At 31.3% G+C, this 15,022-nt stretch overlaps 2 protein-coding genes and 1 pseudogene across 5 annotated transcripts in view; 1 reads left to right on the top strand and 2 right to left on the bottom strand.

The window, feature by feature from the left end:
- LOC126875500 (uncharacterized) overlaps window positions 1-15,022 on the bottom strand; it is a 555,738-nt gene that overhangs the window by 391,163 nt on the left and 149,553 nt on the right. The gene's annotated exons all lie outside the window — the stretch shown is intronic.
- LOC126875523 (uncharacterized) overlaps window positions 2,335-15,022 on the top strand; it is a 422,308-nt gene continuing 409,620 nt past the window's right edge. Inside the window, exon 1 of the mRNA XM_050638500.1 lies at window positions 2,335-2,983. Within this exon, the coding sequence (XP_050494457.1) occupies window positions 2,888-2,983 (96 nt within the window). The 5' untranslated portion in view covers window positions 2,335-2,887. The remainder of the gene's footprint in view (window positions 2,984-15,022) is intronic.
- Window positions 11,654-11,748, bottom strand: LOC126875637 (U6atac minor spliceosomal RNA; annotated as a pseudogene).

Below are 15,022 nucleotides of genomic sequence, written 5' to 3' on the forward strand. Positions count from 1 at the left end.
GGCCATCCATTTTCGGCGTTGCGTTTTCGCAGTCTTCCATTTTTCGGTTGATCGCAATACATGCCTGCCTTTAAGAATTTATACCAAGCGTGCTTACAAGCCGTTTTTGACCTGTTCGCTATATTTGCTATTTCAGTGAAGGTTTTGCTTTGATTTCGCAGCCTTACGATTTCTTCCCTTTCGTTTTCAACGAAATTTTTTCATTTACCCATAGTCTATTTCTACCTAAATGAATTTTAAGCAATAAAAGGTGCACTAAACAATGATTTTGACATTTACTCATTTACTCATATTTACGTTTTACACAGATCGTCTTAAATTAATGTCCACTGTTTACGAGTGCTAAGCGGTAACTAACTGTTGCAACTCCTACATTGTTTATATTTAACTGACGGTCTGAGGTTACGAAGGTCAAACAGACAGCTATGTTATTCCAAAGAGACAAACCGAATAGAAGAACAATATGCGTATAAGATGTTTGTAATCCGGTTTACGAATAATTGTCTTAAACTTTTGTCTGCTACTGTGCAGTCACAATAAATATATATTTGATATATACTTGAATTTATGCTTTTGTCATAATTGTTGATTATATTCGTCTATTTCATAATTTTGTGAAATATGTTAAAAAAGCTCTTTTTTAACATTTTAAAAAATATTATTTACCTATAATATACCTAAATTTATTTCACAAACAAAGTAAAATATGTCTGAAATTAGTATTACAAGAAAAAGATTTTCATTGATAATTGTTTTCAATCAGAATTATATTTTTTCACTAGTACTGCATTGTAAGTAATGAAAGGATAAACATAGTTTTTTGACATTCTATAAAATATATTGAATTAATATTGTTCCTTTTTCATATAACTTTTTATTTTATTCCAATACGTATGTATTATTATTAGCAGAACCTTTATATATCTCAAAAATCAACAGTCGACCTTTTTATTTTGTTCTAGTTAAATGTTATGTTTTAGTATTAAAGCGAAAGTAAACAGTTTAATATCCAAGTATTGTTCAAGTGCGAATTAATCTTAAGGATACTTATAAGTAAAATAATATCGTTTAATAATTTATAATGTAAGTTGATCCTACAAGCTGATGACAAAGGATTGAAAGACTTTAATTATTGTATAAGATTTTTTTACAAATTTTACAAAATATATTTGGCGATTATAAATTGTTAAACAAAGTGCCAAATTTTAATTAAAAGGCTGAAGATGGAAGATTATATCAGTTTACATAGTCTTTTACTGATGGTTGTTTAGAAACCTGTAGCATTGATTTTGTAATTGTCAATTTAGAGGTACGAATTTAATTGATTTTCAAGAACGATATAATAATTACTTTTCCAATTGCAAGTATATTCCAAAAATAATGATAAATGAAGAGTATAGGAGAAGAACGCGATAAGTAATGTCTTTCATTTGTTACACGTAGTTTTAAAGTTCAGTACTCGTTGTCAAACAATCCCAAAGTTCTTACCAAAAATGTCTGCTATTTGATCTTAAAGCTAAACGCGTTTTTCTATCTTTTTTGTAATTTTAAAGTTATGTATTACAGTTTTGGCTCGTATAATAAATAATAAGCTACTAGTTTCTGACTCGAAATAAGCAGTTCACTATCCCCTCTTCTTTATTTCTTATACAACTCGTCGACAAAGTGAGAGTTCCAAACACGAGTAAGAGGTCTGCGAAAGCCAGAAGCAATCAATTTTTGTGATCGAATGAACAATAACATCGTTTAGTAGAAGACGAATAGAATATGTATAATGTCTTCTCTCTCTAGCGTTAACGATTCTGGAGTGTTATATGCTCCTCGGCCAATCACTTTTTGTTTCACCGCTATCTCCAACCTGTCGCTCGTTTCGCGTGTTTTTCCTTATTACGTTCGAAAACAAAGTCAAGCCGAGTAGCATATATGATCCCTAATAAGCAACCAGTCGATCTCGATTCTATTTTGCTCATTTCGAGGTTGTACTTGTTATAATATTAAAGTATTACCTTTTTATAGTTATATCTTCGGTTTATAAAATATGTCCTTGTTTAAAAGACGTATACCTTTATATCTAAGATGTTCATCCGATTTTCAAATAAGATTTTATTATAATTAAAAATATTGCTGAAAATATATTTATCAAGTTTTTCTCTTGTGACCTTTAAATAATACGACCGAATGGTAATGCGTCTACTCTATATGTATAATATTAGCTACAAGTGGTTCATCCGAATCGTAAGTTAAGAAATGTTGATTGTAGCTGTAGGAGAGGGCACGCGTGTTCGCCGGGTGGCTTGAGTTTCATAGGATGGCAAGTGAGGGTGGCGCGTCGGCGATTATAGGGAAGGGGAATGCGCCGTCACGTCAGTATTCCGCGAACCATCGACGAGTGTAGTTCGTGTCTCGGTTCGTTCCAATTTTCTTGTCATCAGTGACTATATATTCGTGTTCGTAATTTGATCACCGAGAACATCGTGAATCGTTAAATTTATTTTTTGTTTTATCAATAACACTAATAATTTGTATGATTCGTCGTCCATGAACTTTTCGTCCGTAACCTTTTCGTCGTTCGTTCGTTGAAAGATGATGCATGGTCGGTAATGTCGCTGATTAAGGAGTACTGACTACCATTCGAGTAAACGTTGATAATAAATGATAGCAGGCAAATCTTGCGAGGCGTTATTCGAGAAATGTGAGCGTTGACAAGACGAATTTACGCGCGATCGACGATTTTGCGCCGCGGAGCGCGAACTACGACCCCGTTGGTCAACTCGAGACGAGTAAAACGAGACGGCGTGGCGTCTGTATCAGCAAACAGCGTAGCTGCGTCTCGCGTTCGGATTGAAACGCGAGTGAGTGGTTGTTGGAGAGTGATAAGAGAGGCGGGATGAGTGCAAGAGAAGTCACCCTTGTTGGAGGCTCTCCGTGGGGATTTCGTATGCATGGTGGTCATGACCTGCATCAACCCCTTCGTATCTCTAGGGTAAGTCTATTCATCGACCGTTTCACTAACGCCGATTAATGATCTTTTGAACGTAACTTAACCGTGAATATCGACCATTTAATATATATACTACAGTTAGATTTATTTGTTTTGCGTTTATCACGCATATACTTACGTATATCGTTTGACGTTGGTTCTACGTTGTTCAATGTCACGCGTACTTTGGCATCGTTTGCTCGGACATAGATGCGTTAACTCAGGCTCGTGGCGACAAACCTTTGTAGTGTTGTCATTGATAACTATTCAGATCCAGTCGCGTTATATCAGAGTGTGAATAAACTGTAAAGTTTGTAAAGTACTGTGGTATTTAATTTAATGTTACGTTTTTTGAGGAAGCTCATAATTAATATATTACAATATATAGTTATTTCCTCCAATTGAAATAATTTCTTTAATAAATATTTTAAAGTAGGAGTTTAATATGATTAAAGACATTTTTATCAGATATAATAACATAATTGTCAGTACTGCGTAGATGTGTACCTATGTAATAGACTAATTATTATTGTTAGGTTATACTTAATATATCCATTATTATTATCTCAATTCGAGTAAATTATTATTGGATTATACATATAGGAATATTTCTGTGTATCTTAGTTCGACCCGAACATTTATACATTTATACATTTTTAATTACTACTAAATTATTAATTTGACACTTTTGACACTTTTGGTTTTGTGAATTATCAAACATTTTTCAAGTACAATGAAATTTGATTTTATGAAAGATAATTCGATAAATTAATTTTTTTTAGAGTACACAAAAAGTAATTTTTCTTTAGATTTCTTAACTTCTTCTATTTTTATAAAGCTGGAAAATCCGCAAAAGGTTGTGATGAAATTAAGGTTAATTAGAGCTAAAGCTGTTTAAAATAATAAACAATAAAGAGAATGTAAATGTCCAGTGAAGTACTTTATATAAGCGGGTATGAAACAATTCTATATTTCTTTTTCAAATTTATTTTAAAATGTATATATTTTAAAATACTGTGATTTTCTCTCTCTTTAATGTTTCGCGTATCCTCTGGAGATTTGTGTGAAAATGACGTACCCCGTAAATAGATGAATAGAGCTATAGTTATGGTATATAAAATATAACAGTGAGAATAAAATGAAATATACATACGTATATAGACATTAAATTTTGTACGCATAAATTACTGAAACTGATGAACTGAAAACAATGTATGGATATTAAAAATAGTTTATACGTAAATATTCAGTCGCTTTAATCCATTTATAATTACAATATGTACATTTTACCGAAGCATATAAATTAACAATGAATTAATAATTATAAGCAATATTTATCACTTTATACAATTATCAGACTATAACGTTAAATTACCTATTAAGAGAACATAGAAATATGTGATATATATTATTATTTATTATATGTACTACTACATACTTCTACTGTTTAAATATCATTGATTGTATTAACATAGGAAGTATTTCCATTGGTTTAAACCCTTTTTAATCTGACTTGTAATTCAAAAATTGAAAAATTTATCAAGTAACAAACTATTTCTGTCAAGTTCGGCAATTACAAACGCCAGCTTTATTGTCGGTTATAATATATTATTATATGTAGCTTTGATGGTTATAAAGTATAAATAATAAGTGCAGTTTGATTCATCCGTAATTCTCTAATTGAAATACATTTTTATACATAAAACTTGAGTAAAGTGTTAAAATTTGGATAATTTAAAGTTCGAGACGAAAAATGTTGGCATGCAACTTGAATGTACCTTGTAATAAATATCGAGCCATCGATGTTTTGAACGTTGCCAGTAAATTGATACTTGGCACGGACAAATAAGACGCATCGATTTCAACCACGCCATGTTTGTTGCACATATAGTCAGAATTATCAAAGTTTGGTTAAGATGTAATACTGGACGACAGCTTTGTATCTCGTGGTCGTTCTAAAAATATAATGCATGAGGATTAAATATAAGGAAAAAGATCAAATAATTATTCCAAATAAAGCAACAGTTCAATTTATTTGAAAATAAACTTGTTTGCAAATAAATTACAAAATTTTACTTGAGAAATAAATTATTCCACCTGCAATACCACCTAATGACAAAATCCGGAATCATTTAGCTGCCAATTCAATAGTTTAAATAATATACTCGAAGAGCGTGCAATATCACACTACTACATCGCAGTATTATTTTCAGCACATACTAAGTCTAAAGAGTATCACATTGAAACAAAGTACCTGTTATATTAGAGATAAATCGTCTTAAAACACTAGAGATCTGCTACTACTAATATTAATTTATGTACAAAATATTTTATATTTCGTTTGCGATTGCAACTTTACTTTCTGTTTCAAAATATTGCATTCGTTGAATTTAATAATAATAATTCAACGTAATTATTTAACGACATAAACATTTTAATAAGTTTAATTAATATTTGTAAAATTAAATATAAAAGTATTAGTTTTGGCATAGTATTCTAATTTACACAAACAATAATTATTAGAAAACAAGCTTATATAATTACAATATTAAAAATTAAAATTAAAACGAGTAATCTATAACTCAGCAAATAATTTTATTTTCCTACGACGAACTTGTTATTTAACTTATTATCAAAAAGACCTATTGGGTAAACGAAGTTCTACTGTGTTATGATTTATTCAGTCTATTTAAATATCTTTACATGATATTAAGTTTTGTGATTTAGGTCATGAGATTAGAGATTGTCTAACAATGTTATAGATACGCAAGCAGAATTATAATTGTGATTTATCTTATTACTTATTACCTTACCTTATCTTATTACCAAGGATATTTAGGGTGAAATTCTGATCATGAGATTCTTTTCAAAAGTTGATTTCACATTCAATATTAGTGCAATATTTCTAAATAAAAGATATCTAAATTATTTTTTTGTTGAAAATTATTTATTTTGAATTATTTTTTTAGCATTGTATCATATGGTATTTTATTTCTAAATTGTAAATGTTTGTTATAGTAATAACTCAATTATCAAATATTAAAAATTAGAGAATCACAGTAAATTCTAGTAGATAATATTTAAAAGTATCGAGACCTTAAGTCTATTGATAATCAAATAATAGATAAGTAAGATGAAGTAAAATAGAAAAGTAAGATGATTACACTTACATAAGGAGTCAAGGTTAAATGTAAAAAATGGACGAGTTAAAGGTAAAGAAATATAGGGACAGACGTTAACAATATAAGGTGTAATATCAGTAAAGTAATGAACGAATAACAAAAGACAAAATCGGAGATAGAGCAAAATTTTAGAAGAAGGAAAGGGACAGATCTTCGTTGGATGCGAGCAAAGATAAAAAAAGTTCTAACGATAGAAAACTGATTGAAATATGGAAAGTCGCAACTAAAGGAGATGCAGAGGAAGACTTCAAGCAAGCAGAGGAGCGAGAAAGAAAGAGAAAGAGGGATATTAAAGAAATTGTCTCAGAGAGACGAAGAGGCGAAAGGGGGAACAGTGTAGATAACAGTAAACAGAATGGTAAGTTTTAGGACAGAGATCATACAAGGAAGAGAAAAGTTACAAAGGAGGTAAAGAATGAAATAAGTAATTTGAGCCGGAGGATAAAATCCATATAGAATAAATGGACAAAGAAGGGGAGGAGTCGTGCAGAAAAATGCAAGAAATATTATAGAAAATGGAAGGGAGCAGGTAGAGGAGCAGAGGAAAAAATAAATAATTGATATTCATCATTTTTCATTGATATGATCATTTTTTTGTTTAAATATAAAAATTAATTGATATTTAATCGTGACCGGTCAAATGATCGTTCTTTGAAACAACTCATATTGCTTAATATAGAGCGAAGATAATAACCAATTTGATAATGAAAGAATATAGTTTCTTCTATTTAGAAATAAATAACGTACATTTTATTCTTTTCCGCCGCTTTTTTTTTTTTATTTTTTTTTTTTTTTTTTTTTTTTTTGTTACAAGTTATAGACTTCTGGATAGCACATTGTTCACATTTTTCAGATTTTGCTAGTCTTATTGTTTTTGCAATATCTTATCTTGCATGTTTTCCGTTCACGTGTACTTACATTTCTGACTGGTTCCGCTGGATCTTCTTTGCCCCCAGCTGTTGCTCTTTTTGATATTCGGTGGCAAGTTCTTCTCCCAATTGAAAGAAAAGTTCTTGCCTCATATTATTGTGCCTTGGAATACCAACGTTGTTTTGGTTTGCTAGGTTCAATGGCAAACGAACTCCCGACAAAATATTATCGTCGTCATTTGTAATCGTCAACCGGAGTTACATTTGTACTTCTTATAATAACACTAGTCGATACAAATAGACGAATTTTGTTTAGATTGCTCTCTAGGACAACCATTAAGGCGAGTCATATACCGTTGGATAGCGAGTCATTGATACACAAATTTCGAGCGAGCGACGATTACAACCGACATACACTATCTCTGTACTTGTACATATATTAATTTTAATTACGAATTCATCACTCGTCTCTTTATTAAACAAACCAACGGACGATAACTTATCCAATTTATTATATAAAAAGGGAGAAAAGGAAGGGAACTGCAAGCAGTGGAGCTATGGCAGGAGTTAAAGGAGAGTGGGGTTAGGTTAGAATAATGAAATAGACTAGCAGGAAGAAAAATAAACGTAGAGGAATAAATATGGATTGTCTGGACAATGTATAGCAATAGAGAGATTGGAGGAGGACAACAGAAAAGAGGATAACAAAAAAAGTAAAGCAGAAGTTGGAATAGACAGAGGAGGAATTGTTGATACTGGGGGGGGGGGGGGGAGATTTTAAAGCAAGAATAGGAGAAGAAGGAAACTTGTATAATGGAGAAGAGGGGAACATCAGTGATCAATGAAGTGATGACAGTCACAACAGGACACAACTGACAGAATTAGAGTTTTATTTAGGAAATAGAGTAGAATTTGATTACTAACCATTAATCATAGTAATAAGATTAGAAGGCAAAAAGATAGAAGAAGAGAAAGTATAATTTAACTTAGAAGTCATAAACAGGTATAAAATTTCAACAAACGTCAAAATATTGAAAGAGAAGGAAGAAGTATTTAGTACAAGAATGAGAAAATCTAAAAACACCAGTGAAAGAGACTATAAATAGGAGAAGGATAACAATGAAATAAAAGAAGATAGGTCATAAATACTAGTAGGGCAGATAAAGCAGCAAAGAGGAAAGGAAAGTGAGTAGGTACTATAAGAAAATGAATGTTCCAAATAACGTTGCTTTGTACGATGTTGAACTACTGTTAAGGTACAATAGAGGTATAATGAATACTGGTTTCAGGTAGTTATCTGAATGTCCACTATTAAACTATCAAATCGTTAACATTTTTGTTTCGCATTAAGGCACGTCTTTGTAATTTGTAATATATTACGTCTATAATGTGCGGTTCAAATACATTAGACGTATTAGCTTGTTGAAAATATACAAATATATATATATATGTTCCATTTAAATGTATACTTTATCGCTTCTCTCGCTAAATCTACGGACACAAATTTTTCACAGGAGAGTTATTTGATTTTATAGACGAATTTTAATAGAATATTTAGGTTTATAATAATTATTAAATATTTCATTAAATTTCTTCTATCGAGTTAAACAAATTTCATGTGAAAAATTTCTTAGCGCTTTCAATAATAGCACATACTCGGCCAAACATAACTATTTCTTAAAAGTATTTGTATTAAATATTAGCAACTATCTTTAATTGTTAATATCTAATACAAATACTTTTTTTTATTGTGAATACGAATAATTTTATAGTTTAGGTCGATAAGTATGTATTGTAGATTATTGTAATTTGATCTTAGTAATTTCGCGAAGTATCGAGATGAATTGTGGTGAATTTTAGTAAAATATTATTATATAATATAAAATATAATATTATATAATATTATATATATAATATTTTATTGGGCTGGCAACTAAGTGATTGCGGATTTTGTCATTACCACCTAATGTTAGATGGGGTTAGGTTTAGTTGTTATTTTATTCGTATTATACATTTAATATAAAATACTTAATAAAGAGACATTTGTTACAGTTTTCACAATAAATGTAACAAATAGGTAACCTAATATTTCAGAATAGTAATGCATATACGTATTGTATACTAAGATTAAAATGAACAAATGTGCCTGAATGGTAGATGGACCAGTTAGAGGATATATCATATTTTTATTCTGCTAGGTATCGTCAGTTAGTTCATTTCATTTGTTATACTCAATCTAAAATATATATTTAATTTAAATTCTTATTTTAAAGAGTTATATCTAATTAACATTTGATATAAATTTTTTAAAATTTTTATAAACATTTCATGAAAATTAGGTATTTATGTAATATAAACATTAGATATCCGTATAATTTATACACACATCATAGTTCACACTCGATTGTTGGATATAATCAATATTAGTTTTACATAAATTAATAGTTTTAATTAGTTTTACATAAATGTGTTTACATAAATATGTAAGCAGTTATACATAAATTAATAAATGTATAGAAAAAACGAATAGAATGAAAGTTTTAAAAAAATGACACAATAAAATGCGATAAATTCGTATATATTTGAGAATCGTATCGTGAACGGTTTGTTGTTTTTCTTTCCTTATGGTAGATTATTCTAAGAATCGTTAAAAGCAGCTTTCCTTGAGTTTTAGGAATTCTGTTAGCATATCTTCCAAAGAATGACTATCGATTTCTTTCGACCTTGTACAACTTGTTTCGTTTAGTGATTCCTGTTTTCTCTTCAGCAACATTATCCTGTGCATAAATAAATATGTAGATATTTTGCAATCTTGTAATTGAAATACTGGCGTATCTCGTTTTCGTTTATACAGTTGTCATATTTACGACAAGCTACTAAAATACTAAACAAATTACGTTTTTCATATAGAATAAAATAATTTTGAAAACAGCGATTTTTTATTTACAATAAAAAGTGATAAAGCTTAAAAAAATGATTTTGAACGCCCTCCTTCCGAATAGCGGGTTTCTTCATCACATTGCAATATTGAAAGTAACTACATTTATGCACTATCTTATTAAACGCATATTTAAATAGATATACAGCGATAAAAATAGAGATATACAGTTAAAAATAGTTTCTCAAAATATTTATGGAACAAAAGCAAATATGGGGAAAAGATTATATTTGTAGCTTAATTCAATGTCAAATTATATCAATAATGGAAAAAATATTTACAAACTTATATTTTTGTATGAAAATTTAATTTTCAATGTTATTTTGTAATTTTGCAGCATTGCTTTTATCCAAAAACGATAACTAGCTTTTTTGCAGACAAAATTTCACCTATTTTTATTTTGCACGAAAAGTATTCATTGAATTCCTTGCATTTATTCGAAGTACAAAAGCCTTAAAAAAAATACAAATTTATCTAAAAGTAATTAAATGGAAAATAATAAAAATTCTGTGTTGACTTTTCTTGAAAATTAAAATTTCTTTAAAAATGTATTTTTGTTTGTAACTTGCAATATATCAAATGAGAAAAGAACGTTTCTCGAGAAATATTATTTTTCTGTTTAACTTTTTTGTATCTAAGTGAGCTATTGTAGTACAATTGTCATAGGTAATTTATTGTCATATACAGGATGGGTGGTAACTGGTGGTAAAAGCGGAAAAGGGGTGATTCTACGCGAAAAAAGAAGTCGAAAATATAGAATAAAAATTTTTTTTTTTCTTTTTCATCCACACAACGATCTACAGTGAGATCCGTTATACCGAGACGTGATAAAGTGCACGCGTACCGAGCGAAAATTCAAAGTCGATTTTCTCGAAAACAAAGCCTCGAACGAAAAATTTTTATTCTATATTTTCGACTTCTTTTTTCGCGTAGAATCACCCTCTTTCCGCTTGTATCACCAGTTACCAACCACCCTGTATAGTATATATGTAAATCTGCAGATATTTGTATATGTATGTAGATTATAGAAATGCGATAATCAGAAAAAAGGTATACATACCTCGAGAAACATCCGTAATCTGAGGAGTCCCGCAATTTTATTTTATTATTTTTCATTTATTTCAATATCCATTTTATTCGGTTTTATACACTAAAATATTGTGATATTTATATGAGAGACATTATTCAAGTATCATAAATATATTGCATATAAATTTATAAGATTTATAAATCAAATATATAAAATTACAAATTAGTTGAGGATTACAATAGCTTTGCAACATCGTAAATAGAAAATGATAATCTCTTTTTTTTTTGTACGTGGAGAAATCCTCATGGACACTCCGCCGCTGCGGCAGCAGCAGAGCAGTGTCGGACTCTTACCGACTAAAACTCCACGATGTCCTGCCTACGCGTGTGACAGGAATGCCCGGGGGGGCCTCCTGCGAATTACTGTCGGTGCCCCTCCTGCGTCCTCTTGATAATGAGCCGATCCTATAAGTTCCCTAACTGATTAATCTGACGCTAGGGGAGGCCATTGCCCCTAGTGCCCCATCCTCCCTGCTAGTCGTGACCTAAGGGGGGCAACGGTAGAGCAGCCCTGGGCAACCTGACCGCCATCACCCTCCGTCGTGTTACCCTACTATGGTAAGAGCTTCTTCTCTCTCCCTCTCTGTCCGCTCCTTAAATTTGGTAAGTGCCGCCGAAAGTGCCTTACCTTATATACGTGTTCCATTCTTGTCTAGGGGAGTGCTAAACGTCTTTCCTTTCATACTATAAAAAAAAATTTTTTTTTTTTTTTTTTTTTACGTGGAGGAAATCTTCATAGACACCTTTCCAACCCTGTGGCCGGGGAACACAGGGCGGCAGAAGGTAGTGCCGGATTCTTACCGGCTAAAACCTCCACGAGCGGGACGGTAGACCAGTGCGAGTTAAAATTCGTCGGCCCGGATTGCTGGACAATTACACCCACTCGTAGTAAAGGTATCACACAACAGTCAAGTAAGGCTCAGCTTGCCTGTTGTATATTACTTCTAAGAGATAGATTTTTGGGTTTCCCATCCTTTGAAAACATATTCCTGGCTAGAGGGATTCGAACTCGCGACGCGTCGTCTTCAGTTCTGAGCCTTAACGAGCGTAGCTGGCTGCCCCGCCGAAAAATGGTCATCTGATAGCTTTTCAAGTATTGTAAGTTACTCGATGTAAGTTTCTGTAGGAGAAAAGAATCATAGATCTACAATATAGCATCAACAATTATTAAAATCTAGAGTCTGTTTAATTTTTTATGTGCTCCTGAGATATTTACATGAAATTATAAATAAATTAGAAAAATATTGGTATGTACGACTCATTTGCTCTAAATGAACCGTTCCATTAGGAAATGACCTTAATGTTCCATTTGCGTTTACATTGACATTATTTGCAATATGTTTACATTCTAGAGTCAGAGAGAAAGAACGAAAAAAGAGTGAACAGTATCATATTAATGAAGAAACAGGAAATTACTTCTAAGCACAAGAAATAGATCACCTAAAACAAATTGAACTATTACAAAATTAGTTAATGTACGAAGAACTCTTTCAAGCAGGAGTTAAATAACGTCATAGAGGGCACAATTTGTTATTAGCTTCCTTGCAGGAGGACACGCAGGAGAAATATGTAGATCAACTACAGTTTCTAAGAATAAAATTACATTTATTTACATCGCGATCGATGTATCTCGTTGTTCCATAAAGGGAAGTATTAAGTTGATACAATACAACAATAATATTGTACTTCATTTGTATAATATTGTGATAATATATTAAAATATCTCCTAAATTTAATACTTTTCTCTGAAGCATTTACATAGGAACACCTAAATATATATCTCCGTTATTAATTTTCCGTATGGGAAATCTTTAGAAATGAAAGTTATACTTTTTAGAGGGACAAATAATGGTAAGTGATATTTTTTCTGAAAGTTAGTCTTTAAAAAGATTTCAAGATCATCATCGTTCTTTTAACGAAACCATATATTTTTTAACACATCAATTGATACATCACGATATTTTTTATAGAAAGTTATCTACCATTGCATGTGCCCCTTCAGATAACTTTGTTCTCTGCAACTTTCCATATAACCATTTCCATTGTTAATATAATTATTAAGTGTGTCCATTTAAATGCTCCACCCTGTGTTTATCATATATTAAAATATTTCCTGATATATGAACTAATGGTTTTTGACGTAAACTGCTATTAAGCGCTCGGATGAAATTATGAAATGCATTTACCAACACAGGAATGTGATTGTACTATGTTTAAAAAGAATGTAGTTGACGTTTATGTATTCTCTACGTATCCAGATGAAATGATACTAATAACGTCAAATCGTGTCCTTATTGACAACTGTTAGGGAAGTGATACATTTACACTGTACATGAGAGTGTGTGTGTAAGGGTTAGAGGGCGTCAAGGTCTTAGTGGAGACAAAAGACTGTTGCCAGATGTTAGAAGGATCTAGGATAGTCGGTTGGCGACCAGCGTGCGTGCAAGACGTTCTTCAGAGAGTAATATAGATGTATAACTGTTGTGTGGGAAATATAGTAAATAATTTGTATTCCCAAATCCTCGAATTTCCTTAACAACAACATTCAACTCCTTTTTAAAAAGTTCTTCCATGCAATAAGTAATTTTGCAAGTTGAAAATTATGAAATAGGTGTGTCATTCTATTTAGATTATGTTATCTCATGTGGTAAGGAATACAGTTTTTTGTTTCCTTATCAATATAACATTATTAACTTTCTATATCATTGCGGAATGTAAACATATTGTAAATAACGTCAATGTAACAGTCAATGGAACTTTAAGATCATTTTCCAAGATAACGGCTCATTTGAGGCTTGTATAAGAGAATGCAATAAAAACAAATTGATCTTGAAATTCAAATTCGAGATGAATATTTTTACAGCGCCCTTTTTAAAAGAGATCTTCAATTAAACAGATCGGTCAGATGAAGAATCGATCGGTGTAGAATCGCTGTAGGTATAGCAATTTTTAACAGTCTGTTACAAATGAACTCTGTTGGTAAACAAACGTTACCTTTTTCTGGTGAAAGTCTCTGACTATTATGAAAATTACTTACAGTTCTCTTTGACCATCTAAATTCTGTCTTCCTCCAGCTTGTTGATTCTTTGTCCTGAAACCGCTCACATCAGAATGTGAACGGCAAAGGACACAGTGAATGCCTTTCATTCCCGCGATTTATCACAAAGTTGAATATCGTTGGTACTTGGTACGGAATAATACTCTTCCCTCATCTTTTGTGATTCATAGTAAAAAGAAGAAAGGTAGGAACTTAATCGATGTCCGTATTCACAATATGTCCGAGCATAACAGATATACAGGGTGGTTGGTAACTGGTGGTACAAGCGGAAAGGGGGTAATTCTACGCGAAAAAAGAAGTCGAAAATATAGAATAAATTTTTTTTTCATCCAGACAACGATCTACAGTGAGATCCGTTATACCGAGACGTGATAAAGTGCACGCGTACCGAGCGAAAATTCAAAGTCGATTTTCTCGAAAACAAAGCTTCGAACGAAAAATTTTTATTCTATATTTTCGACTTCTTTTTTCGCGTAGAATTACCCTCTTTCCGCTTGTACCGCCAGTTACCAACCACCCTGTATATTTCTAACATTTATATACATTTCTATATAGAAGTGTAGAAAGTACCTATCGTGTTTATCAGCTTGGAAGAATTGCGGACATTACGTTGCATATCTTCTGATACACATATAAGGAAAAAAAAAATAAATATTTATTCTATCTAAATACTCTAAACCGTATACACATTATTACAAATATTCGATTGTTATAAATGTTGAAGTAATTACCTTAAGAAAAACTCTACACCTTTTTTTTTCTATATCCGCAATCTGGAGACCGCTGTTACGAGGAGAATAAAATTTAATGAAACAAAAAATTCGAAATAAGGAGAGGTCCGTATTATTGTGCCCTTGAATATAAATTTTGTTTTGGATCACAAGATCTAGAAACAAAAGAGCTATA

This window comes from Bombus huntii, chromosome 18 (assembly GCF_024542735.1).
Source record: "Bombus huntii isolate Logan2020A chromosome 18, iyBomHunt1.1, whole genome shotgun sequence".
Classification (NCBI taxonomy): domain Eukaryota; kingdom Metazoa; phylum Arthropoda; class Insecta; order Hymenoptera; family Apidae; genus Bombus; species Bombus huntii.